Source organism: Salvelinus sp. IW2-2015, linkage group LG14, assembly GCF_002910315.2.
Source record: "Salvelinus sp. IW2-2015 linkage group LG14, ASM291031v2, whole genome shotgun sequence".
NCBI classification, from domain to species: Eukaryota; Metazoa; Chordata; class Actinopteri; order Salmoniformes; family Salmonidae; genus Salvelinus; species Salvelinus sp. IW2-2015.
Window position 1 is genome coordinate 23,430,641 of NC_036854.1, and position 26,078 is coordinate 23,456,718.

At 42.5% G+C, this 26,078-nt stretch overlaps 2 protein-coding genes across 4 annotated transcripts in view; one reads left to right on the forward strand and one right to left on the reverse strand.

Moving 5' to 3' along the window:
- LOC111973066 (E3 ubiquitin-protein ligase DZIP3) overlaps positions 1-19,556 on the reverse strand; it is a 30,897-nt gene extending 11,341 nt beyond the window's left edge. Inside the window, exons 1-4 of the mRNA XM_024000236.2 lie at positions 19,506-19,556; positions 772-1,032; positions 564-690; positions 134-292 (exon numbers count right to left, since the gene is read on the reverse strand). Coding sequence (XP_023856004.1) covers positions 134-292; positions 564-690; positions 772-809 — 324 coding nt within the window. The 5' untranslated portion in view covers positions 810-1,032; positions 19,506-19,556. The remainder of the gene's footprint in view (positions 1-133; positions 293-563; positions 691-771; positions 1,033-19,505) is intronic.
- An 893-nt stretch (positions 19,557-20,449) lies between these two features.
- Positions 20,450-23,265, forward strand: pigp (phosphatidylinositol glycan anchor biosynthesis, class P). Of its 3 annotated transcripts, none has more exons than XM_024000242.2 (5): positions 20,450-20,474; positions 21,635-21,722; positions 21,909-21,981; positions 22,192-22,310; positions 22,833-23,265. In XM_024000242.2, the coding sequence occupies exons 2-5, from the start codon at positions 21,641-21,643 to the stop codon at positions 22,943-22,945; spliced, it is 387 nt and encodes a 128-aa protein (XP_023856010.1). In that variant the 5' UTR covers positions 20,450-20,474; positions 21,635-21,640; the 3' UTR covers positions 22,946-23,265. The 3 variants fall into 3 exon arrangements, with proteins under 3 accessions (XP_023856010.1, XP_023856008.1, XP_023856009.1); XM_024000240.2 differs by lacking the exon at positions 20,450-20,474 and adding an exon at positions 21,408-21,537; XM_024000241.2 differs by lacking the exon at positions 20,450-20,474 and adding an exon at positions 21,460-21,547.
- The last annotated feature ends 2,813 nt before the right edge of the window (positions 23,266-26,078 follow it).

Sequence of the window (26,078 nt, forward strand, 5' to 3'; positions counted from 1 at the left end):
ACAACAAACCCTACCATTTATACACTATTTAGGCTTCAACCTCTTCTTTGTCTGTACATCCAGCTTGTCTGACCAGAAGAGTTGAACCCTACTGTGAGTGAGTCAGTCAGTGTGAAGAGAAAGCTGAACTCACCGCCTTGGACTGGGAGTGTCTGTGGGCACCCACTCTCTTCCAGACATGGGCAGGGGGAGGGGTTCCAGTAGAGCAGACTGAGGCGGGAGAGTCGGAATGTGAAGGGGTCCCATACGGCTGGGCCCCGGGGTCACCTTCACCCGCACTGCTCAGCTGCTCCTGGACACGCACATACACACGTTACTCATACGGAAACCAACAGTTGTGGGTATTCTCTAACCTAGGAGTGAATGTGAAACCGAGGACGTGACACATTTTCAAATTGAGGCTTCCATTGCAAAATACTTGAATTGACATCCCTTGTAGTTCTACATCTTATAAATAGTATCCCTGACAGGAGGGGACACAGAACTAGAGCAAGTATGAAGACATTTACTGAAAGGTGTAGTATGGTTCTAGTCCTTAGTGCAGGTTACTTTGGGGCTCTTACCCTGGTGTTGTCCTGGTGGTCCAGGATGTGCTGGGCCACTCGGTTGATAACCTCCTCATAGGACAGGGAGGTCAGGCAGCCTCCGTTGGCTGTGCGCATCTCCCCAGTGAACTTGTACAGCACGAGCCTGAAACGATAAACCAGTATTGAATACTAGAGCACTCGTATACCCATCATACGGTCTTTGCCATTTGTGTGCAAGCGTTACCTGCTATAGTGAGGGAACATGACGCTGAGGCGGTCCATGATTCTCTCGCACACATTGTTGGGCTATGGGGCCTGTGGCCCGGGAGCCTGGTTCTGCTGGGGAGGCCTTGTGAAATGGCCGCTAGTATCGTTAGCACTGCCGGGGGACAGTGCAACACTGAGCCATGGCTGAGGCCGGAAGGGCACTGGGCATCCCCGGGTGGCCTCTCATGTGCAGCAGGTGGCGAGGGAGCTGCTGGTGAGCCTGGGGTGGGAACAGCATCTGAGAGCGAGGGGGAACCAGTTAGTAAGACAGCTTGACAGAAGATGAGATTACGACAGAAATGTTCTGAACCACATTGACAAACTGACCAGGGGCAGATGTATAGCTTGCGGAGATGGAGCTTTGTGTACATATACACTGCTCAAAAAAATAAAGGGAACACTAAAATAACACATCCTAGATCTGAATGAATGAAATATTCTTATTAAATACTTTTTTCTTTACATAGTTGAATGTGCTGACAACAAAATCACACAAAAATGATCAATGGAAATCAAATTTAATCAACCCATGGAGGTCTGGATTTGGAGTCACACTCAAAATTAAAGTGGAAACCCACACTACAGGCTGATCCAACTTTGATGTAATGTCCTTAAAACAAGTCAAAATGAGGCTCAGTAGTGTGTGTGGCCTCCACATGCCTGTATGACCTCCCTACAACGCCTGGGCATGCTCCTGATGAGGTGGCGGATGGTCTCCTGAGGGATCTCCTCCCAGACCTGGACTAAAGCATCCGCCAACTCCTGGACAGTCTGTGGTGCAACGTGGCGTTGGTGGATGGAGCGAGACATGATGTCCCAGATGTGCTCAATTGGATTCAGGTCTGGGGAACGGGCGGGCCAGTCCATAGCATCAATGCCTTCCTTTTGCAGGAACTGCTGACACACTCCAGCCACATGAGGTCTAGCATTGTCTTGCATTAGGAGGAACCCAGGGCCAACCGCACCAGCATATGGTCTCACAAGGGGTCTGAGGATCTCATCTCGGTACCTAATGGCAGTCAGGCTACCTCTGGCGAGCACATGGAGGGCTGTGCGGCCCCCCAAAGAAATGCCACCCCACACCATGACTGACCCACCGCCAAACTGGTCATGCTGGAGGATGTTGCAGGCAGCAGAACGTTCTCCACGGCGTCTCCAGACTCTGTCACATGTGCTCAGTGTGAACCTGCTTTCATCTGTGAAGAGCACAGGGCGCCAGTGGCGAATTTGCCAATCTTGGTGTTCTCTGGCAAATGCCAAACGTCCTGCACGGTGYTGGGCTGTAAGCACAACCCCCACCTGTGGACGKCGGGCCCTCATACCACCCTCATGGAGTCTGTTTCTAACCGTTTGAGCAGACACATGCACATTTGTGGCCTGCTGGAGGTCATTTTGCAGGGCTCTGGCAGTGCTCCTCCTTGCACAAAGGCGGAGGTAGCGGTCCTGCTGCTGGGTTGTTGCCCTCCTACGGCCTCCTCCACGTCTCCTGATGTACTGGCCTGTCTCCTGGTAGCGACTCCATGCTCTGGACACTACGCTGACAGACACAGCAAACCTTCTTGCCACAGCTCGCATTGATGTGCAATCATGGATGAGCTGCACTACCTGAGCCACTTGTGTGGGTTGTAGACTCCGTCTCATGCTACCACTAGAGTGAAAGCACCGCCAGCATTCAAAAGTGACCAAAACATAAGCCAGGAAGCATAGGAACTGAGAAGTGGTCTGTGGTCACCACCTGCAGAACCACTCCTTTATTGGGGGTGTCTTGCTAATTGCCTATAATTTCCACCTGTTGTCTATTCCATTTGCACAACAGCATGTGGAATTTATTGTCAATCATTGTTGCTTCCTAAGTGGACAGTTTGATTTCACAGAAGTGTGATTGGAGTTGCATTGTGTTGTTTAAGTGTTCACTTTATTTTTTTGAGCAGTATATATATATATATATAGATAGAATGGTCCAGCACCTAAAGGACATCCAGCCAACATGACAACTGTGGGAAGCATTGGAGTCAACATTGGCCAGCATCCCTGTGGATCGCTTTCAACATCTTGCAGAGTCCCTGCCCCAACACATTGAGGCTGTTCTGAGGGCACAAGGGGAAGGGGATGCAACTCCATATTAGGACGGTGCTCCTAATGTTTGGTATACCCAGTGTGTACTGTAAGGAAAATATTACATATTTACCTGCCTCGTTAACTACATCTGCATGAATATTGATAAGTTAACTACATGCTTAACAATAGTAAGACATACCTATTCTACCAATGCTGTGCTTCAGAGAAAGGATGGTTCCCCTTTAGCTCCCTGCAGCTGGTCTATATAGTCAAGGACATGGGGCGACTTGGGATAGAGATAAACTTGAGGAACAGAATAGACCTGTATTGTTTCCTATCATTTTTGCTTCTGAGTAACTTGGTCACGCGGCATAAGACAAAGAGCCTCAGTGACCACAGTTCTTCAGTCCATCCTGTTATTTTTGTATCTTCCAAGGGCACAGTTGTGTGGAGAAATGAAGAGAAGAAGCTAGCTTGAACAGAAAGGAGTAACGGAACTGGCATTATCCCTTCACACACCCGATACACATAACCACAAGAAGAAAACAAGGTAGCTTATGATGCCCCGATCTGCCGGGGAGGGGTGGAACCAACCATGACTAACCATTTTTGTGGACTGCAGGAAAAGGAGGACCAAGCACACCCCCATTCTCATCGACTGGGCTGTAGTGGAGCAGGTTGAGCTTCAACTTCCTTGGTGTCCACATCACCAACAAACTATCATGGTCCAAACACACTAAGACAGTTGTGAAGGCACAACAAAGCCTATTCCCCCTCAGGAGACTGAAAAGATTTGGCATGGGTCCTCAGATCCTCAAAAAGTTTTACAGCTGCACTATCGAGAGCATCCTGACTGGTTGCATCACTGCCTGGTGTGGCAACTGCTCGGCCTCTGACCGCAAGGCACTACAGAGTGTAGTGCGTACAGAGTGTAGTGCGTACGGCCCAGTACATCACTGGGGACAAGCTTCCTGCTATCCAGGACCTCTAACCAGGCGGTGTCAGAAGAAGGCCCTAAAAATTGTCAAAAGACTCCAGCCACAGCAAGTGGTACCGGAGCACCAAGTCTAGGTCCAAAAAAAAAACTTGTTAACCTCTCTTGGGTAGGGGGCAGTATTTTCACCTCCGGATGAAAAGCATGCCCAAAGTAAACTGCCTGTTACTCAGGCCCAGAAGCTAGGATATGCATATAACTGGTAGATTTGGATAGAAAACACTAACACTAAAGTTTCTAAAACTGTTAAAATAATGTCTGAGTATAACAGAACTGATATGGCAGGCGAAACCCCGAGGACAAACCATCCAGGGGGGGGAAAAATTGAGGTCATAGGATTTTCCAATTGTTTTCTATGGGATACCCTTATTATTAGGAACCTAGTTGTAGTTCCTATGGCTTCCACTAGATGTCAGTCTTTAGAAATTGTTCAATGTTTTTCTTTTGAGAAATGAAGAAGTAGTCCTATCCATTGTAAGTGTCACTCCAGGTGGACTCTACTGTTCTGGAGCGCGCTTCACATTTTTTTATCCGGTATAAGAAACAGTTTATTCGGCGCATGTGACAAATAAAATGTGATTAGATTTTTTAGGTCTGCTATATAAAGACCAAGTGCTTAATCTTTGTATGATTAAGCTCTTGGTCTCACACTCAAGAGTGTGGGGTCGACTAGCCTCATTATTGCAATTCTTATTAAATAAAGATGATTGTTTGAAGAAATGACAAAGTCCACCACAGTACAGACACACCCCTTCAGAACAAAATCAAACTATTTGTCACGTGCGCCGAATACAACAAGTGTAGACCTTACCGTCAAATGCTTAGTTACAAGCCCTTAACCAACAGTGCAGTTCAAGAAAGAGTTAAAATATTTATTTACCAAATAAACAAAAAAATAATAAAAACACAATGAAATCACAATAACTAGGCTATATACAGGGGATACTGATACAGAGTCAATGTGCGGGGGTATAGGTTAATCGAGGTAATTTGTACATGTAGGTAGGGATGAAGTGACTATGCATAAATAATAAACAGCGAGTAGCAGCAGTGTACAAAACAAATGGAAGGGGGGGTCAATGTAAATAGTCTGGTGGCCATTTGAGATTAATTGTTCAGCAGTCTTATGGCTTGGGGGTAGAAGCTGTTAAGGAGCCTTTTGGTCCTCGACTTAGCGCTACGGTACAGCTTGCTGTGCGGTAGCAGAGAGAACAGTCTGACTTGGGTGACTGGAGTCAGACAATTTTTTGGGCCTTCCTCTGACACCACCAATTATATAGGTCCTGGAAAACAGGAAGCTTGGCCCCAGTGATGTACTGGGCGGTACTCACCACCATCTGTAGTGCCTTGCAGTTGTGTGACTTGCAGTTACCGTACCAAGCAGTGGCGCAGCCGGTCAAGATGCTCTCAATGGTGCAGCAGTAGAACATTGTGGATCTGAGGGCCTATACCAAATCTTTTCAGCCTCCTGAGGGGAAGAGTGGTTATCGTGCCCTCTTCATGACTGTGTGGGTGGGTGGATGTGTGTGGACCATGTTAATTCCTTAGTGATGTGGACACCGGGGAACTTGAAGCTCTTGACCAGCTCCAGCACAGCCCAATTGATGTGGATGGGGGCGTGCTCGCTCCTCAGTTTCCTGTAGTCCACAAGCAGCGCCTTTGTCTTGCTGACACTGAAGAAGAGGTTGTTGTCCTGGCACCACACTGCCAGGTCTGATAACCTGCCTCGTCTGTGATCAGTCCTACCACTTGTGTTGTCAGCCAACTTTATGGTGTTGGAGTCATGCGCAGCTACGGGTGATCAGGGAGTACAGGAGGGGACAAAGCATACATCCCTGAGGTGCCCACTGTGTTGATGGTCAACGTGGCAGATGTGTTGTTCCCTACCCTCACCGCCTGTGGGGAGTCCGTCAGGAAGTCAAGGATCCAGTTGTAAAATGGCGCTGGAAGAAATGGCAGCAGTTTTACGGGCGCCCAACCAATTGTGCTATTATGTGGGTTTTTTCGCGTTATTTGTAACTTATTTTGTACATGTTTCAGCAACCGTATCTTATACGGCAGAAAAGAGCTTCTGGATATCAGGACAGCGATCACTCACCTCAGATTAGACAAAGACTTTTTCAACAACAAGCAAGACTCACATGATATTCTCCAAACACCCGGCAGGGCCGACATCCCAGTTATTCACAAGAGGAAGCGACGCAGGTACAGAGGACGAAGGGCAGGATGCCTCGTCAGGACCCGCAGAAGGCGAGTAGGAAAGCTGCCGTTACCGTCAATATTACTCACCAACGTGCATTCATTGGACAATAAATTAGACGAGGTACGATCACAAATATCCTCCCAACGGGACATCAAAAATTGTAATATCCTATGTTTCACGGAATCGTGGCTGAATGACGACATGGATATTCAGCTAGCGGGAAATACGCTGCACCGGCAGGAACGAACAGCACACTCCGGTTAGACAAGGGGGCGGGGGACAGTCTGTGCATATTTGTAAACAACAGCTGGTGCACGAAATCTAAGGAATTCTCTAGATTTTGCTCGCCTGAAGTAGAGTATTTTGTGATAAATTGCAGGCCACAATACTTGCCTAGAGAGCTTTCAGCTATACTTTCGTGGCTGTTTATTTACCACCACAGACAGATGCTGGCACTAAGACCGCACTCAGTCAGCTGTATAAAGAAATAAGCAAACAGGAAACCACTCACCCAGAAGCGGCGATCCTAGTGGCTGGAGACTTTAATGCAGGGAAACTTAAATAAGTTCTACCAAATTTCTATCAACATGTTAAATGTGAAACCAGAGGGAAAAGAATTCTAGATCACCTGTACTCCACACACAGAGATCCGTTCAAAGCTCTCCCTCGCCTTTCATTTGGTAAATCTGATCACAACTCTATCCTCCTGATTCCTGCTTACAAGCAAAAATTAAAGCAAGAAGCACCAGGTCTATAAAAAAGTGGTCAGATGAAGCAGATGCTAAACTACAGGACTGTTTTGCTATCACAGACTGGAACATGTTCCGGGATTCTTCCGATGGCATTGAGGAATACACCACATCAGTCACTGGCTTAATAAATAAGTGCATTGAGGACGTCGTCCCCACAGTGACTGTATGTACATACCCCAACCAGAAGCCATGGATTACAGGCAACATTCGCACTGAGCTAAAGGGTAAAGCTGCCGCTTTCAAGGTGCGGGACTCTAACCCGGAAGCTTACAAGAAATCCCACTATGCCCTGCGATGAACCATCAAACAGGCAAAGCGTCAATACAGGGCTAAGATTGAATCAAACTACACCGGCTCCGACGCTCATCGGATGTGGCAGGGCTGGCAAACTATTAAAGACTACAAAGGGAAGCACAGCCGCGAGCTGCCTAGTGACACGAGCCTACCAGATGAGCTAAATCACTTCTATGCTCGCTTCGAGGCAAGCAACACTGAGGCATGCATGAGAGCATCAGCTGTTCCGGACGACTGTGTTATCACGCACCCCGTAGCCGACGTGAGTAAGACCTTCAAACAGGTCAACATACACAAGGCTGTGGGGCCAGGCGGATTACCAGGACGTGTGCTCCGGGCATGTGCTGACCAACTGGCAGGTGTCTTCACTGACATTTTCAACATGTCCCTAATTGAGTCTGTAATACCAACATGTTTCAAGCAGACCACCATAGTCCCTGTGCCCAAGAACACAAAGGCAACCCGCCTAAATGACACAGACCCGTAGCACTCACGTCCGTAGCCATGAAGTGCTTTGAAAGGCTGGTAATGGCTCACATTAACACCATTATCCCAGCAACCCTAGACCCACTCCAGTTTGCATACCGCCCAAACAGATCCACAGATGATGCACAGCTCAGCGTTCAACACCATAGTGATGAGCTTTGAGGGTACTAAGCTAAGGAACCTGGGACTAAACAACTCCCTCTGCAACTGGATCCTGGACTTCCTGACAGGCTGCCCCCAGGTGGTGAGGGTAGGTAGCAACACATCTGCCACGCTGATCCTCAACACTGGAGCTCCCCAGGGGTGCGTGCTCAGTCCCCTCCTGTACTCCCTGTTCACCCACGACTGCATGGCCCGGCACGACTCCAACACCATTAAGTTTGCAGACGACACAACAGTGGTAGGCCTGATCACCGACAACGACGAGACAGCCTATAAGGAGGAGGTCAGAGACCTGGCCGGGTGGTGCCAGAATAACAACCTATACCTCAACGTATCCAAGACTAAGGAGAAGATTGTGGACTACAGGAAAAGGAGCACCGAGCACGCGCCCATTCTCATCGGCGAGGCTGTAGTGGAGCAGGTTGAGAGCTTCAAGTTCCTTGGTGTACACATCAACAACAAACTATCATGCTCCAAACACACCAAGACAGTCGTGAAGAGGGCACGACAAAGCCTATTCCCCCTCAGGGAACTGAAAAGATTTGGCATGGGTCCTGAGATCCTCAAAAGGTTCTACAGCTGCAACATCGAGAGCATCCTGACCGGTTGCATCACTGCCTGGTACGGCAATTGCTCGGCCTCCGACCGCAAGGCACTACAGAGGGTAGTGCGTACGGCCCAGTACATCACTGGGGCAAAGCTGCCTGCCATCCAGGACATCCTATACCAGGCGGTGTCAGAAGGCCCTAAAAATTGTCAAAGACCCCAGCCACCCCAGTCATACTGTTCTCTCTACTACCGCATGGCAAGCGGTACCGGAGTGCCAAGTCTAGGACAAAAAGGCTTCTCAACAGTTTTTACCCACAAGCCATAAGACTCCTGAACAGGTAACCATATGGTTACCCGGACTATTTGCATTGTGTGCCCCCCCAACCCCTCTTTTACGCTGCTGCTACTCTCTGTTTATCATATATGCATAGTCACTTTAACTATACATTCATGTACATACTACCTCAATTGGCCCGACCAACCAGTGCTCCCACACATTGGCAAACCGGGCTATGTGCATTGTGTCCCACCACCCGCCAACCCCTCTTTTTACGCTACTGCTACTCTCTGTTCATCATATATGCATAGTCACTTTAACCATACCTACATGTACATACTACCTCAATAAGCCTGACTAACTGGTGTCTGTATATAACCTTGCTACTGTTATTTTCAAATGTCTTTTTACTGTTGTTTTATTTCTTTACTTATCTACACACCTTTTTTTTCACACTATTGGTTAGAGCCTGTAAGTAAGCATTTCACTGTAAGGTCTACACCTGTTATATTCGGCGCACGTGACAAATAAACTTTGATTTGATTTGCAGAGGGAGGTGTTCATTTCCAGGGTCCTGAACTTGGTGATGCGCTTGGAGGGGACTATGGTGTCAAATGCTGAGTTGTAGTCATTTAACAGCATTCTTACATAGGTATTCCTTTTGTTCAGGTTGGTGAGGGCAGTGTAGAGTGCAATAGAGATTGAGTCATCTGTGGGTATTTTGGGGCGGTATGCAAAGTGAATGGGTCCAGTGTGTCTGGGATGATTATGGCTCACATCAACACAACCAGCCTTTCACTGAGCCATGAACTGTAACTAATTCTATAGTTAGAATATAAATAATAGTGGACACTTTGAATACAGTGTTGTTTGAAATGACAACGAACAAAAATGCCATGGATGAGTTATTGTGACAGGGTAGAAACCAAAGTGATGTTCAGTGTTTCCTAGGGGACCCTATAATCTTTATTCATGCTTCGCCCATTCATGTGAGTGAGAGAAGCGGAGTAAACTATGAAAATGGACGTTACACACAGCGTATTACATTTAACAAACCAAACATTAAAATACTGTTATAGAAGGTAAAATAAAAACCCAAACCGGTCAGTGCATAAATACCGGTATATAGTAAAATACGGTATACTGCCCAGCCCTAGTTCTCAGTTAGCCATTGTTACGCAAATGACACCCGAAAAGCCCCAGTGGCCTTGCCTTGGCACAAAGACAGAGCAGGTCCACTGAGGCCATGGCACAGTGAGTCCCAGGAAAATTGGCCTTGGAAACACAGAAGTCTAATGCTTTTTTGTAAAACACCAGGGTAAATCCTTAGTGGAAATGCAACAATTGGGTGAAAACCTGGTTCAGTCTGCTTTCCAACAGACAATGGGAGACAAATTCACCTTTCAGCAGGACAATAACCTAAAACAAGGCCAAATATACACGAGTTGCTTACCGAGACTACATTTAAAATTGTTCCTGAGTGGCCCAGTCACAGTTTTGACTTAAAATCTACGGCAAAATTTGAAAATGGCTCTCTAGTAATGATCAACAACTTCACAGTGCTTGAAGAATTTTTAAAGAAAAATGGGCAAACATTGTACAATACAGGTGTGCAAAGCGCTTAGAATTACACAGAAAGACTCACAGCTGTAGTCGCTGTTAAAGGTGATTCTAACATGTATTGACTCAGGGGAACACTTATCCAAATCAAGATGGCGTTTTACTTTTTTTTGTCAACAATCTACACAAATCCATTTTAATCCCATTTTGTAACAAAATGTGGAAAAAGTCAAGGGGTGTGAACTTTCTAAAGGCACTATGTTAAAAAAGGTCAAATGCAGCCATTTTTATCTCAATATCAAATCATTTCTGGGTAACAATTAAGTACCTTACTGTGATTGACCATTTTAATTTAAAACAAACTATAATAGCCTCTTAGCAAGCCTGTTGATGTCACCAGGCTGATCAAAACTGAATCCCACCCAAACAGAATGAAATTTCAGACGGTCTTTTCCAACAGCTATTACACTAAAAGGGAATCATAATTTTCACAATATTATTCCAACCTCAGTGTGAAAAAATATATATAAAAAAATATTTAAAAACAGGACAATCACATTTGATTGCACTTGGCCTTTAAAACAAAAATAGCACTTACTGATATTTGATGGCTTTTGAGTAATACTTGACTGCTGCATCATACTTCTTTTTCTGAAACTGATAATTTTCTTTAGCCTTCATCTCTTCACTTTTCTGAGGAAATAAGGAAAAAAAGTACCTTAAAAAAATAAATTGAAATAGAAAACATAACTTAAATAAATGTAAGGTAAATCCAGGGGAGGGTTTGTGTAAATCAGGGGTGTCAAACTAATTTTGCCCCGGGGGCCGCAGTCGGTCTTCAGTGCGGTCTGGAGGGAGGGCCGTACTGAAAATTGTTAACATTTTCTCGCCCATCAATTTCGGAATTTGATGCCCCCGGACTGAATGATCATGCAAAACAGATTTCCCCCTAAATGGAGATGGCCATAAACAATAATTAGTAAATCTGCATAGTTCTGGAAAAGACTGGACCTCACCTTTCTGGTGAAAATAGTTACACAATTGCTGAGGTTTACTCACTTGAGGACAAACTCAAGTACATACTAAAAATATTATGAAAATATTTAAATATATATTTAAATCTATTCAAAAGTGGAATATGACAAATGCTTTCTAAATATAGCAACAACCAAATGATAAACGACTTACTATATTGCCATTATGATCATATTTAGTGACAATTTCAGCCCCCATTTTATATAAACTGACAAGAGCATTTTCTGCCAAGCCTCCTCTGAGCGACGCAGAGACACCATTATACGTGCTGCAGATTGGTTACTTCAGCTTTACGCACAAATTCATTTCGTCCCCAGCTGAGAACATCACAGCGATGGAACCACAACTGTTGGGAGTCGCTAGACTGTCCCCTTTCATATGCCGTCTCCCAGGCTGGGCTCCGCCGCTCAGAGGGAGCAAATCGATTATTTTCCTGGATAGGCCAGAGAATGTGACATCACTCCCTACGCAAACGTTGGGTGGGAAACCTGACACTTCAAGGTCAGCTCCGCCAACAGAGTGGCAGCGAAGAGCGGACAGATGGGGCTTTCTGGCACTATAAGGCACTGGACCCTATAACATTCACGGAGCGCTTTGTACACCAAAATGTCAGTCTGAACCAGTCCAGAACTGCACAAAGTTCACTATATTGGGGACTTAACATCAAAGAGGTTAGCTTTCATTTAGCTGATTATTAGCAAGCTGGACACAGTCAAAAAAATCTAAAATTATGAATGAGTGCCTATAGAAAGTCTACACCCCTTGACTTTTTACAGCCTTAAAATTAAATCTAAAAGGGATTACATTAGATTATTTTCCCATAGACCTAAACACAAAAAAAAAAATGTAAAAAAAATTCTTTCACTTTACATTTTTTAAAACTGAAACACCATAATTGGATAGGTTTACACCCCCCTTTTTACCTGGTCTTTGCTCTTTTCATATTTATTCTCATCCTAACAATCACCACAGTCCCTGCCGGTGACAAGCATACCCATAACATGACGCTGCCACCACAATACTTGAAAATACAAACGGATCAACAACACTGTATTCACTCCATATTACTGGCCTTAATGACAAAGTGAAAAGAAAGTGTTAAAAAAAATCCACTCAAACATTCTGTTCGCAACAAGGCTGTTAAAACTTCTTAATAGGGGGCGCTATTTTCACTTTGGGGAAAAATCGTGCCCAAATTAAACGGCCTCGTACTCTGTTCTAGATCATACAATATGCATATTATTATTACYWTTGGATAGAAAACACTCWGAAGTTTCTAAAACTGTTTGAATTATATCTGTGAGTAAAACAGAACTCATTTGGCAGCAAACTTCCAAACAGGAAGTGAAAATTCTGAAAATGGGGCTCTGTGTCAGGGCCTGCCTATTCAACTGGCTTATTTTTTATTTATTTTTTTTTACCGTTATTTTACCAGGTAAGTTGACTGAGAACACGTTCTCATTTGCAGCAACNTTGACTGAGAACACGTTCTCATTTGCAGCAACGACCTGGGGAATAGTTACAGGGGAGAGGAGGGGGATGAATGAGCCAATTATAAACTGGGGATTATTAGGTGACCGTGATGGTTGAGGGCCAGATTGGGAATTTAGCCAGGACACCGGGGTTAACACCCCTACTCTTACGATAAGTGCCATGGGATCTTTAATGACCTCAGAGAGTCAGGACACCCGTTTAACATCCCATCCGAAAGACGGGTATGCACTTCATACGCCTTCCACTAGATGTCAACAGGCAGTAGAAGGTTGAATGGGGTGTCTAGCTTGATGTGAGACCGAATGAGAGCTTTTGGAGTGACAGGTCCGCTCTATTGGCAGTATTCAACTGCGCACCAGGGAACCCCACATTGTCTTCTGAAATGCGTTAGGTATACACGACGAAATGCCCCGGCTCGAATTTTATTGGATACATATGAGAAAAACATCATATAGTTGGATTTTGAACCGAGTTTGACCAGTTTATTCGACGTTTATTGGGACTTTGAATTTTTCGTTCCATGCGCTAAGAGTTCTTGGACATGTGCCCTCCACATGGCTAGCCAAAGTTGCTAATTCGACAGAAGAAATGGACATTCTAAAACAAAACAACGATTTATTCTGGAACTAGGACTCCTTGCACAACATTCTGATGGAAGATCAAAGGTAAGAGAATATTTATGATGTTATTTCGTATTTTTGTGGTTTATGTTGGCTCCAACAAGGCGGAGAATTGTTGGGCGCTGTCTCACAATATTGCATGCTGTACTAAAGTTATTTTTTAAATCTAACACAGCGGTTGCATTAAGAACCAGTGTATCTTTCATTTGCTGTACAACATGTATTTTATTAGTAAAGTTTGATGAGTTTTTTGGTTAGATTACGTGACTGTCCAAAATTTCTCCGGACAATTTGGTGCATTATGGCTACGTATTCACAATGTAAAACCACGATTTGTACCTCTAAATATGCACATTTCGAACAAAACATAAATGTATTGTATAACATGATGTTATAAGACTGTCATCTGATGAAGTTGTTCAAAGGTTAGTGATTAATTTTCTCTCTATTTGTGGGTTTTGTGAAAGCTATGTTGGCGGTGAATAAATGGCGTTGTGTGTTCCGCTATTGTGGTGAGCTAATATAACTATATATTGTGTTTTCGCTGTAAAACACTTTTGTTTTTAAAATCGGAAATATTGTCTGGATTCACAAGATGTTTATCTTTCATTTGCTGTACAACATGTATTTTTCATAAATGTTTTATGATGAGTATTTATGTATTTCACGTTGCTCTCTGTAATTATTCTGGCTGTTTTGGTGCTATTTGTGACAGTGGCTGCAATGTAAAACTACGATTTATACCTCTAAATGTGCACATTTTCGAACAAAACATAAATGTATTGTATAACATGATGTTATAAGACTGTCATCTGATGAAGTTGTTCAAAGGTTAGTGATTAATTTTATCTCTATTTGTGGGTTTTGTGAAAGCTATGTTGGCGGTGAAAACATGGCGTTGTGTGTTTGGCTATTGTGGTGAGCTAATATAAATATATAGTGTTTTCGCTGTAAAACATTTTTTTTTAAATCGGAAATGATGGCTGGATTCACAAGATGTTTATCTTTCATTTGCTGTATTGGACTTGTGATTTCTTGAAATTATATTATATCCCTGTGGCGCTAGGCTAGGCTATGCTAGTCAGCTTTTTTGATGAGGAGGATCCCGGATCCGGGAGAGAGAAGCAGTAGAGTTAAGTAATACTGCAAGACAACACAGCAAATACATAAACTTTTTGGCCTAAATTAAAAACTACAGGGTTGGATCAAATCCAATACAACAGTGGAACTCTACTTTCAAGTATTGTGGCAACAACATGTTATGGGCAGGGACTGGGGAGTTTCAGGATCAAAATAAATATGAAAGAAGCTAAGCCCAGGTAAAATGATACAGGAAAACCCACCTCAGTATTCTGAAAATCTAACCGTGGGATAGTTTTATTTTTCAGCGAGACAATTATGAAAACATTTTATAAAACTTTTTCACTTTGAAAATGTGGAGTAGTTCATGTAGATCTGTAGGGAAAACATACAATTAAATCTAAAAAGGGACGAAATTAAGGCAGCAAAATGTGAAAATAGTTCAAGGGTGTGTCGATTTTCTATAGGCACTGTAGATCCAACATCACATGTACAAAGTTTTGATTTTAGTCATTTTAAAGTATATTAAGTTTGTTTCTCAACAAAAAAAAAAAAAGTTATAAATTAAAGCACCCGTGGGCCAGATTGGAACCCCCCCCCCCCCCCCACGGGCCAATCTAGTAGTGTAAGTCATAAAGATCAACTTAGTCCATTACAAAAGACAGTATATCTTCTAAAACAGATTACTACAATTGTGAGCATCTTTATATCTTTAGATAATATTATGGGGAGGGCATTGGGCCCTTCAAGGATGACAAAATATCAAATACAGGCTTCTTACCTCAAACCATTGGCAGGGGCCCTGTGCAAGCTCTCGCATACATTTTTTCCTACTGACTCCATGGCCTGTGTATAGTGAGCATCTGATGAGAGAAGAGGGTAATGATGTTCATATTGGAACACATTCACTGCTAACCAAGTTTCCAGAGTAGGATAAACCATGTGACATTTTATTGCCCAGTAACCTTTCAGCCTCTAACCTACCTACTAGAGGTCGACCGATTATCAGAATGGCCGATTAAATCGGGGCCGATTTCAAGTTTTCATAACAATCGGAAATCGGTATTTTTGGGCGACGATTTGCCAATATATATATATTTTTTTTTTTACACCTTTATTTAACTAGGCAAGTCAGTTAAGAACACTTCTTATTTTTCAATGACGGCCTAGGAACAGATTTTTAACCTTGTCAGCTCGGGGGATACAATCTTGCATTGATTACATTGCACTCCACAAGGAGCCTGCCTGTTAGCGAAACAGTAAGCTAAGGTAAGTTGCTAGCTAGCATTAAACTTATCTTATAAAAACAATCAATGACTGTCATTGCTCCAATGTGTACTTAACCATAAACATCAATGCCTTTCTTTAAAATCAATACACAAGTATATATTTTTAAACCTGCATATTTAGCTAAAAGAAATCCAGCTTAGCAGGCAATATTAACCAGGTGAAATTGTGTCATTTCTCTTGCGTTCATTGCACGCAGAGTCAGGGTATATTCAACAGTTTGGGCCGCCTGGCTCTTTCAAACTAATTTGCCAGAACTTTACGTAACTATGACAACATTGAAGGTTGTGCAATGTAACAGGAATATTTAGACTCATGGATGCCACCCGTTAGATAAAATACGGAACGGAATAAACGTTTTGTTTCAAGGTGATATTTCCGGATTAGTCAAAGGTATATGGTTTAGAGAGAAATAGTCGACGCGTTATAATTCCTGTAATAACTTGCGGCTGAATTTGAAAGGGGTTCCTTCGTTATTTTACCGTCATGTCTTTCCATAGAGAATGTCTTGATCTACTTCAAATAAGGTCTGTGTTTCGTGCAGGCTTAAACCGCCTCGAAGTTTTGATACCCGTGTAAATCTCACTAGGATAAGGAAACGTTTGTCAACATATTTTCATAAATCCACTCTACAATTTTTTTTATCTTCGCTATATTTAGCCAATATTGATCAGTTACCTTGTCCTATGGATATCTACAGTTAAAAATTGGCACGGTGATGTAAGCCTACACGAAACACAGACCTTATTTTAAGTGAATCAAAAAATATCCTATGGAATAAATGAAGGAACCGCTTTTCAGATTTTGCTAGGTGTTCATGGGAATTATGACTCGCACTTTGGTTGTCAATTCTTACCATGCCCATTATTAAAATACGATTTCCTGCATATAGAAATTAAAGTTTTTGTTTTCAACGTTCATCACAGGTAAATTAAACTATTTTTATTCAAACAGTTGAGAGTATTTGTCTCCTAAGCAGACTCTTCAGTATAATTGTCACTTCAGAGCTGTGTGCGTGTGTGTATTTATGTATTATATTAAGTTAAAATAAAAGTGTTCATTGTTCATTCAGTATTGTTGCAATTGTCATTATTACAAAAATGTGTGTGTATATGATATATATATATTTTTTTTTTAAATAAATCGGCCGATTAATTGGTATCGGCTTTTTTTGTCCTCCAATAATCGGTATCGGCATTGAAAAATAATAATCGGTCGACCTCTACTACCTACCATGTTGTACTTTTCAACCCTCTAAGCTACCTACCAGTAAACCCTGCCTGGGCATCAATGGGTTAATATTGTGTGAGAGAAGGCTATAAAAACACCTACCATGTTATACTTTTCAACCCTCTAAGCTACCTACCAGTAAACCCTGCCTGGGCATCAATGGGTTAATATTGTGTGAGAGAAGGCTATAAAAACACATTGGTCTGATGCTCAAACAGTCACAGTACATCATCAGATCAGCATATGAACAGCAATGGAGGACACTGCCTGACTCAGTGGTTCTTACACTCAGCGAAGATGAGTTGAAGAGCAGCAAAGCAGTTCCCTCTGGGGCCCAGCTCCTGAACCTGCTGCGGGGCTCTCCTGTCTGCTCCAGCCAGCATATCGCATCATCCAGGACCTCCAGCACATGCTAACCAGAGAGTTACCAATCAACAAAACATTGATTTAGTCCTTACCATTGTCATAAGACAATTAGGGCTGGGCGATATATTGTATTCTATGGTATACCGGTATGGATCCACATACCGGTATGAAATTCTACAATACCCACTATAAAAGGTATTTTGATAGTGTTAAATATGAAAAGTTCTACAAATAAGAATACTTTGTCGGTTTGGTCAAAACAAAATCAGAGTGAAGAAAGCCCATTAAAACCACTTACTATTAATTTGATGCCATGTTAAGGTCAACTTTTACTACTTCTTATGGCTGCAGTCCCGGTAACGGGACCGATATGACAACAGCCAGTCCAAGTGCAGGGCGTCAAATTCAAAACGACAGAAATCTCATAATTAAAATTCCTCAGACATTCATGTGTCTTATATCATTTTAAAGGTAATCTTGTTGTTAATCCCACCAAAGTGTCCGATTTCAAATAGGCTTTTCAGCGAAAGCACTACAAACGATTATGTTAGGTCACCACAAAACCACAATAATAACAGCCATTTTTTCCAGCTAAAGATAGCTTCACAAAAACCAGAATAGAGATAAAATTAATCACTAACCTTTGATTATTTTCATCAGATGACATCAAATTCATATAAAAAAATCTGAGTTTACATTGAGGCGACAAGATTCACTAAATGCAAAATCATCAAGTGACTTTGCATAGCCCATCGTTTCAACAGAAATACTCATCATAAATATAGATGATAATACAAGTTATACACATTGAATTATAGATATACCTCTCCTTAATGCAAMCGCTATGTCAGATTTCAAAAACTTTACGGAAAAAGAAATGCACACTATAATCTGAGACAGCGCTCAAAAATAGCATACCACAGCTGCAAAGATGGCGTCACCATAAACACAAAAATACATGATAAATATTCCATTACCTTTGATGATCTACATCAGAAAGCACACCAGGAATCCCAGGTCCACAATAAATGTTTGTTTTGTTCGAAAAAATCCGTTATTTATGTCCAAATACCTTCTTTTGTTAGCGCGTCTGGTTTACATATCCAAACGCTAATTCTGGTCAGCGTTATATCGGGCAAAATCTTCAAAATGTGATATTACCGGTCGAAGAAACATTTCAAACTAAGTACTGAATCAATCATTAGGATGTTTTTAACATATAGCTTCAATAAAGTTCCAACCGGAGTATTCGTTCTTGTCTGCGTGAGCAATGGAACGTCAGTGGCTTACATGAAGAAAAAGCATGATCAGGAAATGGCTGCTTGATGGACACCTGACTGATTCTGCTCTCATTCTCTCCCACAACATCATAGAAGTCTCATTGAAATTTCTATTGATGGTTGACATCTAGTGGAACCCCCTAGGTAGTGCAACATCATTAATAGCTCAAGTGGATTTCTTTAGGGACTCTGGTGAATACACACAGGCTCAGATTTCTGACTTCCTGTTTTGATTTCAACTCAGGATTTTGCCTGCCAATATGAGTTCTGTTAATCTCACAGACATAATTCAAACAGTTTTAGAAACTTCAGAGTGTATTCTATCCAATACTAATATGCAAATATTAGGAACTATGACTGAGGAGCAGGCCGTTTGATATGGGCACCTTTCATCCAAGCTACTCAATACTGCCCCTTCAGCCATAAGAAGTTTAAGAAATGTTAAATATCACAATATTTTTCAGAATGATGGCATTATTATATTTTGGCCATATCGCCCAGCGCTAGAGACAACACACCAATCGGCAATGGGTGATAATGGGAAATTCATGCACATCAGGTTGCTTGATATTCCATGTGACAAATCAGGTTGATGAATGACTCCAATGAAAGCAGCGATTCAAATTTAACACCACCAAACAGGACATTCCGGTTTCCTCTTCTCCTGGGTATGTACCAGGTCAGCAGGGTGTAAATAGATTCCTGAGGAGTTCTTAACCAATGAAGATGGGCACCCTACCCTTTGGCTTCCACAAACACTAAGGAGTATTGTGCCCCATTTCCCAGGCATGAAGAGAACAGTATTGTATTCTTATGAATAATTACCTTGCTGCGTGGATACTTCCTTAATAGAAAATAGAGGGGCAAGAAACCATGTTGCTCTAAAAATGGGAGTAAGATATGATCAAGTGGAAGCAGTGATTATGCATCATATTTGCTTTTTTGGGGGGGGGGGGGGGGGRMAAAGGCATGAATTCCACTTACCAAGTTAAACGTATTGCTTATCCAGATCATATGCCTTGTCTGATCTAATAACTGGAAGAGAAAACAAATGACAGCATGAGTCTTCTCAGATTCAACACTGCAATGGTGCCATTTTCATTGTAACAAGGAACTTACACATCCTTTTTCCATCGCTCTGAGGATAGCTTCCAATATTTCAATCCTGTGCAGTCTCTTCAGACTCAAGTCATTGCTGACACTAGAGAAGGAAAGGTGAAATGAGAACTTGAGTCTTAACACACTGTACTAAGGAATAAAGAATGTGTCGCAGGGAGTTTAATTACTCTCAAATGAATTCTTACTTTGAATCTAGGAAGCCCACTTGCACAGCCCAGCGTGTGGTGTTGTGATTCTCTCGACAAAGCAGAATGTGATACCAAAAGGCAGATACATGCATCAACTGTGCCGCTTTCTTTTTCAAACTGACAGGGATTTTATTCCATCGCTCACATTTATCATCTGCCCCAAAAACAGAATTTGAGTTATACAGATGAACATAGTTTCCCCCCCAATCCCATTTGATCCTCAATCGCCACCCCCACTGAATGGATATGTTTGTAGTCTCCAACAGTGGAGGATCTGGGTCACATCTGTCCAGCCCCAATACATATTCCCAACCACCACAGTGAGTGTCAGTACTATGAGCAAGCAACTAGCTAGTGTTTGTGTCAGTACTAGATGCGTGTAAGCAACTAGTGTTCTAGCTACTTCTTACCTGGAGGTTGTAAGGCTACAAAGGGACTGTCTTTGGTCTAGAGGAAGAAAAGTTTAGTTAATAATGTAATGTCTAATGACGTATTTTCAAAATATATCTTATAAGTATTCCCTTCGGTCATACATTCATATTTAATGACACGTCAACAATCATCCTTTTTACTTACAAATTTCCCCCCGTGTCTGATATCGTCGTAGTCCACAAACTCTGGACCAGAGTCTGAATCTGACATTTTGGTCTGAAACAAGAATCATGTCATCATGGAGTCGTGACAATACACAGTAGCTAACTAACATTGCATAAGTTAACGTTCGCTAGTTAGTTATATCGACAAGCCAACTAGCCAAGTTAGCTAGTTATTACTCAATGAACATGTAACGTTACCAAGATAACGTACCACAGATTAATTGACTGCTAAAACGAGCTAACTAACGTTAGCTAAAAGTGACAGTTCCGCCTCTAAATAACTTGTCTAGCTAAGTGCTAACATTACAACAAACTGGGTTAGTTAGCTAACGTTATCTGGTACTGTGCTTCCTACCAGTAGCTAACTAACTATAACGTTAGCTAGATGATAGACAGGATATATACATCCAACTAGTGAACCATCTGTCTAACCTACAGGGGCGGGGGGGGGCATCAGATTCGCCCGGAGCAATCGAAACCTCACCTTGAAACAAACGTTTGTTAGCTAGCTAATTTAGTTTTGTTGGCTCGCTTACTTGCAACAACGCACCGTTCTTTCCTCGCTTTGCCGCGAGACAACATTCAGCTACTTTATCTCGACACCACGACCATTAAGTACACTAGCTACAAAAAATAAATAACGGCCAGTGCACAAAACTTGCCTTTCTTGTTCACTTCCTGAAATTATTTGTAAGTCTGTTTTATGGCTGGCAACATGTTCATTAGGGGAGGCGTTGCTTGCATTTCTAATCCGTTGCTAGTTTCCTAACCACATCACACATACATAAATAAGCAGTCATAAACCCCGCTTATTTCTACAATGTATCTTCTTTAAAAAATATATTTTAAACCTAACCTTATCCACATTGATAAGCTTATGCCTAACCTTAAATTAAAACCACATTTTTGTTTTAATGAATTTTTACGATATAGCTAGTGGAAGCATTCCTCCTCGCTTACGTTCACATGATAAAGTCACATGACAAAGTTACCAACATCCACTTCCGGAATGTAGCGAAACAAAATAATAAAGATGGTTGGAAGATTCCCTTCCTAGCCCTAAGAAAAAGCGTCACGTCTCTGTATCTTCGAACGAAGCATGCTGATATTGTGGTGAATATATGTAATCATACATTAGCCTGTTACAACCAATCAATTCAGCTGTGTTATATTTACCTCTATCTCATCTCTCTTTTCTATGTGGATTCAGATTGTCATGGTGGAAAATTCTCCCTCCCCCCTGCCAGAAAGAGCCATCTACGGCTTTGTTCTGTTCCTTGGCTCACAATTTGGCTTCTGTAAGTCCCAGTCATATGTCCTTTGTGTTTAGTCTGTTTAAGGCAATGACTGTTGAAGTTGGGGATTCAATGCCATATGATTATCTGTAGGCTATGTGAAAATGCCAAATGTGCTCTCAAATGTAGTGTCAGTCAGAATTGTTTTATGTACTTTATGTTTTTGACCCATTTCTGCTCCTTCTGCAGTTTTGTATTTGGTGTGGGCCTATGTACCAGATGAATGGCTTCATTCAATAGGGCTTACTTACTGGCCTCAAAAGTAAGTCAATCGAAATGAGACCACTGAACATGTTTATGATTTACCTAATAATCCATATAGAAAAATAATACATCATTATATCAGGTAGAGCTACATAACTGAACTTATTGACAATCTGCTAGTCTTTTTCCTTGATACCTGTATTTTGTATATTACCCATGATGGTCCTGAGTGAGTTTATTTTTTATATCCCATCTGCTGTCTCTGTAGGTATTGGGCTGTTGCTGTGCCAATCTATCTGCTGGCTGCAGTAGTAGTCTGTATAGTCATGTTGTTTGGGGTGAACATGATTAACACTGCTCCACTCAGCTCAGTGGACAACATAACAGGTAAGCATAAGGCAGCTGGAGACTGACTGTATGGACACAATGTCCATACAGTCAGTTGGAATTACTGTATGTCTGATCTGAAAGTATAATTCATGATAATCTGCATTGTAAGATTTCAGTATACCAGACCTGTGTGAGTCCCGTAAATATTTTCCCTTGACTTTCATGGTTACTTAGTTCAGTGATCAGGTTCAACTGGTTCCTCCAGATATCTGGAAAGTTCTACAATCACTCTATTGTTGTGAATTCCTATCTTTGTCCTTGTTTTAAACCAAGAAGTCCCATTTGAGATGAAAATAAAAACATTTTGTAGTGAGTCATGGCCGAGAAAGGAAACTCAACTCCAAAATTGTATATCACAAGACAATTAGACTAACAGATGACAGTATTTACTACCTGAAGTTTTTAGCGCTAAAAGATTTTGTACCATGGATTTGTTTTCTATTAGGTTTTCTAATATCTGTCTCTCTTAGTCTAGTAACCTTCACTGTAACCTATAGCCTACCTTATTGTCTTGAACAGATGTCTATGCCAGAGGTCAGCGGATAGATGACTGCCAGAAGAGGGCCATACCCAGATTAAAGGATGTTTCCATCAGTGAAGTGAACAGAATTTTTTATTTATCACCTCAATGACAACCAGAATTGTCCCAAAGTGAATACGGGACCAGGAAGTATTGCATTACCTCAGTGAGGATGCTGACTAAGAAAATTAACAAATAGCTGATTGATGCAGTGTTTTATATGCACTGCAGAGATAATTGCTTGATGGAAAAGTGTTTTTAGTATTTGTCAAGAGCTACAGTTGTTTTTCCCCTATTGTAAATGTCTTTAAAATTATTTCCTTTTTTTTAATTGGAATTTTCATTTTGTGGTATAAATGATTTTTTGGTCTGGATTCACAAGTCGTCTGAAAAATAAATCTCAGAAGCTCCTCGAGCGTTCCGTAGAAAGTTCTTGGCTGCAATTTTGTAACATTTATCACAAACTTCACACACATTTTCATGTTAATATGTTCATTATCTTCTCGTCTTAAAACCATGTGAACTGATCTTAATTATTATATTTGTGTTTTTTGGTTTAACTTATATAGGACTCCAGGCTGTGGATATGCTGTTGATCAATGGTATTAGTCTTAAAACATACCTACATGATATAAGGTATTGCTCGCCTGAGGTAGAGTACCTCATGATAAACTGTAGACCAACTACCTACCAAGAGAGTATTCATCTATATTATTCATAGCCGTCTATTTACCACCACAAACCGATGCTGGGTCTAGGACCGCACTCAACGAGCTGTATAAGTCCATAAGCAAACAAGAAAATGCTCATCTAGAAGCGGTGCTCCTAGTGCCCGGGGACTTTAATGCATGCAAACTTAAATCCGTTGTACCCAATTTCTACCCGCATGTCACGTGCAATCAGAGCGAGAAAAAACTCTAGACCACCTTTACTCCACACACAGAGACACATACAAAGCTTGCCCTCCATTTGGCAAATCTGACCATAATTCTATCCTCCTGATTCCTGCTTATAAGCAAAAAAGCAGGACGTACCAGTGCCTCGCTCAATTCGGAAGTGGTCAGATGATGCGGATGCTACACTACAGGACTGTTTTGCTAGCACAGACTGGAATATGTTCCGGGATTCATCCAAAGGTATTGAGGAGTATACCATCTCAGTCACCAGCTTCATCAATAAGTGCATTGAAGACATTGTCTCCACAGTACCCGTACATACATATCCCAACCAGAAGCTGCGGATTACAGGTAACATCCGCACCGAGCTAAAGACTAGAGCTGCTGCTTTTAAGGAGTTGGATACTAATCCGGACGCTTATAAGAAATACCGCTATACCCTCAGACGAACCATCAAACAGGCAAAGCGTCAACACAGGACTAAGATTGAATTGTACTACACTGGTTCTGACGCTCGTCGGATGTGGCAGGGCTTGAAAACTATTACATACTACAAATGGAAAACCAGCCGTGAGCTGCCCAGTGTCGCAAGCCTATCAGACTAGCTAAATGCCTTTTATGCTCGCTTTGAGGCAAGCAAAACTGAAGCATGCATGAGAGCACTAGCTGTTCCGGACGACTGTGTGATCACGCTCTCCGTAGCCGATGTGAGCAAAACAGGTCAACATTCACAAGGCCACTGGGCCAGAAGGATTACCAGGACGTGAACTCAGAGCATGCGAAGACCAACTGGCAAGTGTCTTCACTGACATTTTCAACCTCTCCCTGACCAAGTCTGTAATACCTACATGTTTCAAGCAGACCACCATAGTCCCTGTGCCCAAGGAAGCGAAGGTAACCTGCCTAAATGACTACCGCCCCGTAGCACTCACGTCGGTAGCCATGAAGTGCTTTGAAAGGCTGGTCGTGGCTCACTTCAACACCATCATCCCGGAAACCCTAGACCCACTCCAATTCGCATACCGCCCCAACAGATCCACAGATGACACAATCTCAATCGCACTCCACCCTGCCCTTTCCCACCTGGACAAAAATAACACCTATGTAAGAATGCTGTTCATTGACTACAGCTCAGCGTTCAACACCATACTACTCACAAAGCTCATCACTAAGCTAAGGACCCTGGGACTGAACACCTCCCTCTGCGACTGGATCCTGGACTTCCTGACGGGCTGCCCCCAGGTGGTAAGAGTAGAGACAACACATCTGCCATGCTGATCCTTAACACTGGGGCCCCTCAGGGGTGTGTGCTTAGTATCCTCCTGTACTCCCTGTTTACCCACGACTGCGTGGCCAAGCACGCACCAACGCCATCATTACGTTTGCTGACGACACAGCGGTGGTAGGCCTGATCACAGACAACCACGAGACAGCCTATAGGGAGGAGGTCAGACCTGGAAGTGTGGTGCCAGGACAACAACCTCTCCCTCAACGTGATCAAGACAAAGGAGCTGATCGTGGACTACAGGAAAAGGAGGGCCCCATTCACATCAACGGTACTGTAGTTGAGCGGGTCGAGAGTTTCAAGTTCCTTGGTGCCCACATCACCAACAAACTATCATGGTCCAACACCTTTTCCCCCTCAGGAGACTGAAAAGATTTGGCATGGGTCCCCAGATCCTCCAAAAAGTTCTACAGCTGCACCATCGAGAGCATCCTAACCGGTTGCATAACGGTCTGGTATGGCAACTGCTCGGCATCCGACCGTAAGGCACACGGCCCAGTACATCACTGGGGCCAAGCTTCCTGCCATCCAGGACCTATATACTAGGCGGTGTTAGAGGAAGGCCCAACGTATTTTTAAAAACTACCGTCACCCAAGTCATAGACTGTTCTTTCTGCTACCGCACAGCAAGCGGTACCGGAGCGCCAAGTCTAGGTCTAAAAGGCTTCATAACAGGTTCTACCCCCAAGCAATAAGACTGCTGAACAATTAGTCCGGGTGGCCATTGATTATTTACATTGACCCCCCCCCTTTATTTTTACACTATGCGTAGTCACTTTACCCCTGCCTACATGTACAAATTACCTCAACTAACCTGTACCCCCCCCCCGCACACTGACTCGTATATAGCCTTGTTATATTATTGTTACTTTTTATTTTTTTACTCAAGTTTATTTAGTAAATCTTTTCTTAACTCTATTTCTTGAACTGCATTGTTGGTTAAGGGCTCGTAAGTAAGCATTTCACGGTAAGGTCTACACCTGTTGTATTTGGCGCATGTGACAAATAAAATTTGATTCGATTTTTATGGTCCACCATCCACTGTATTGAGCCTGTTGTCTTAT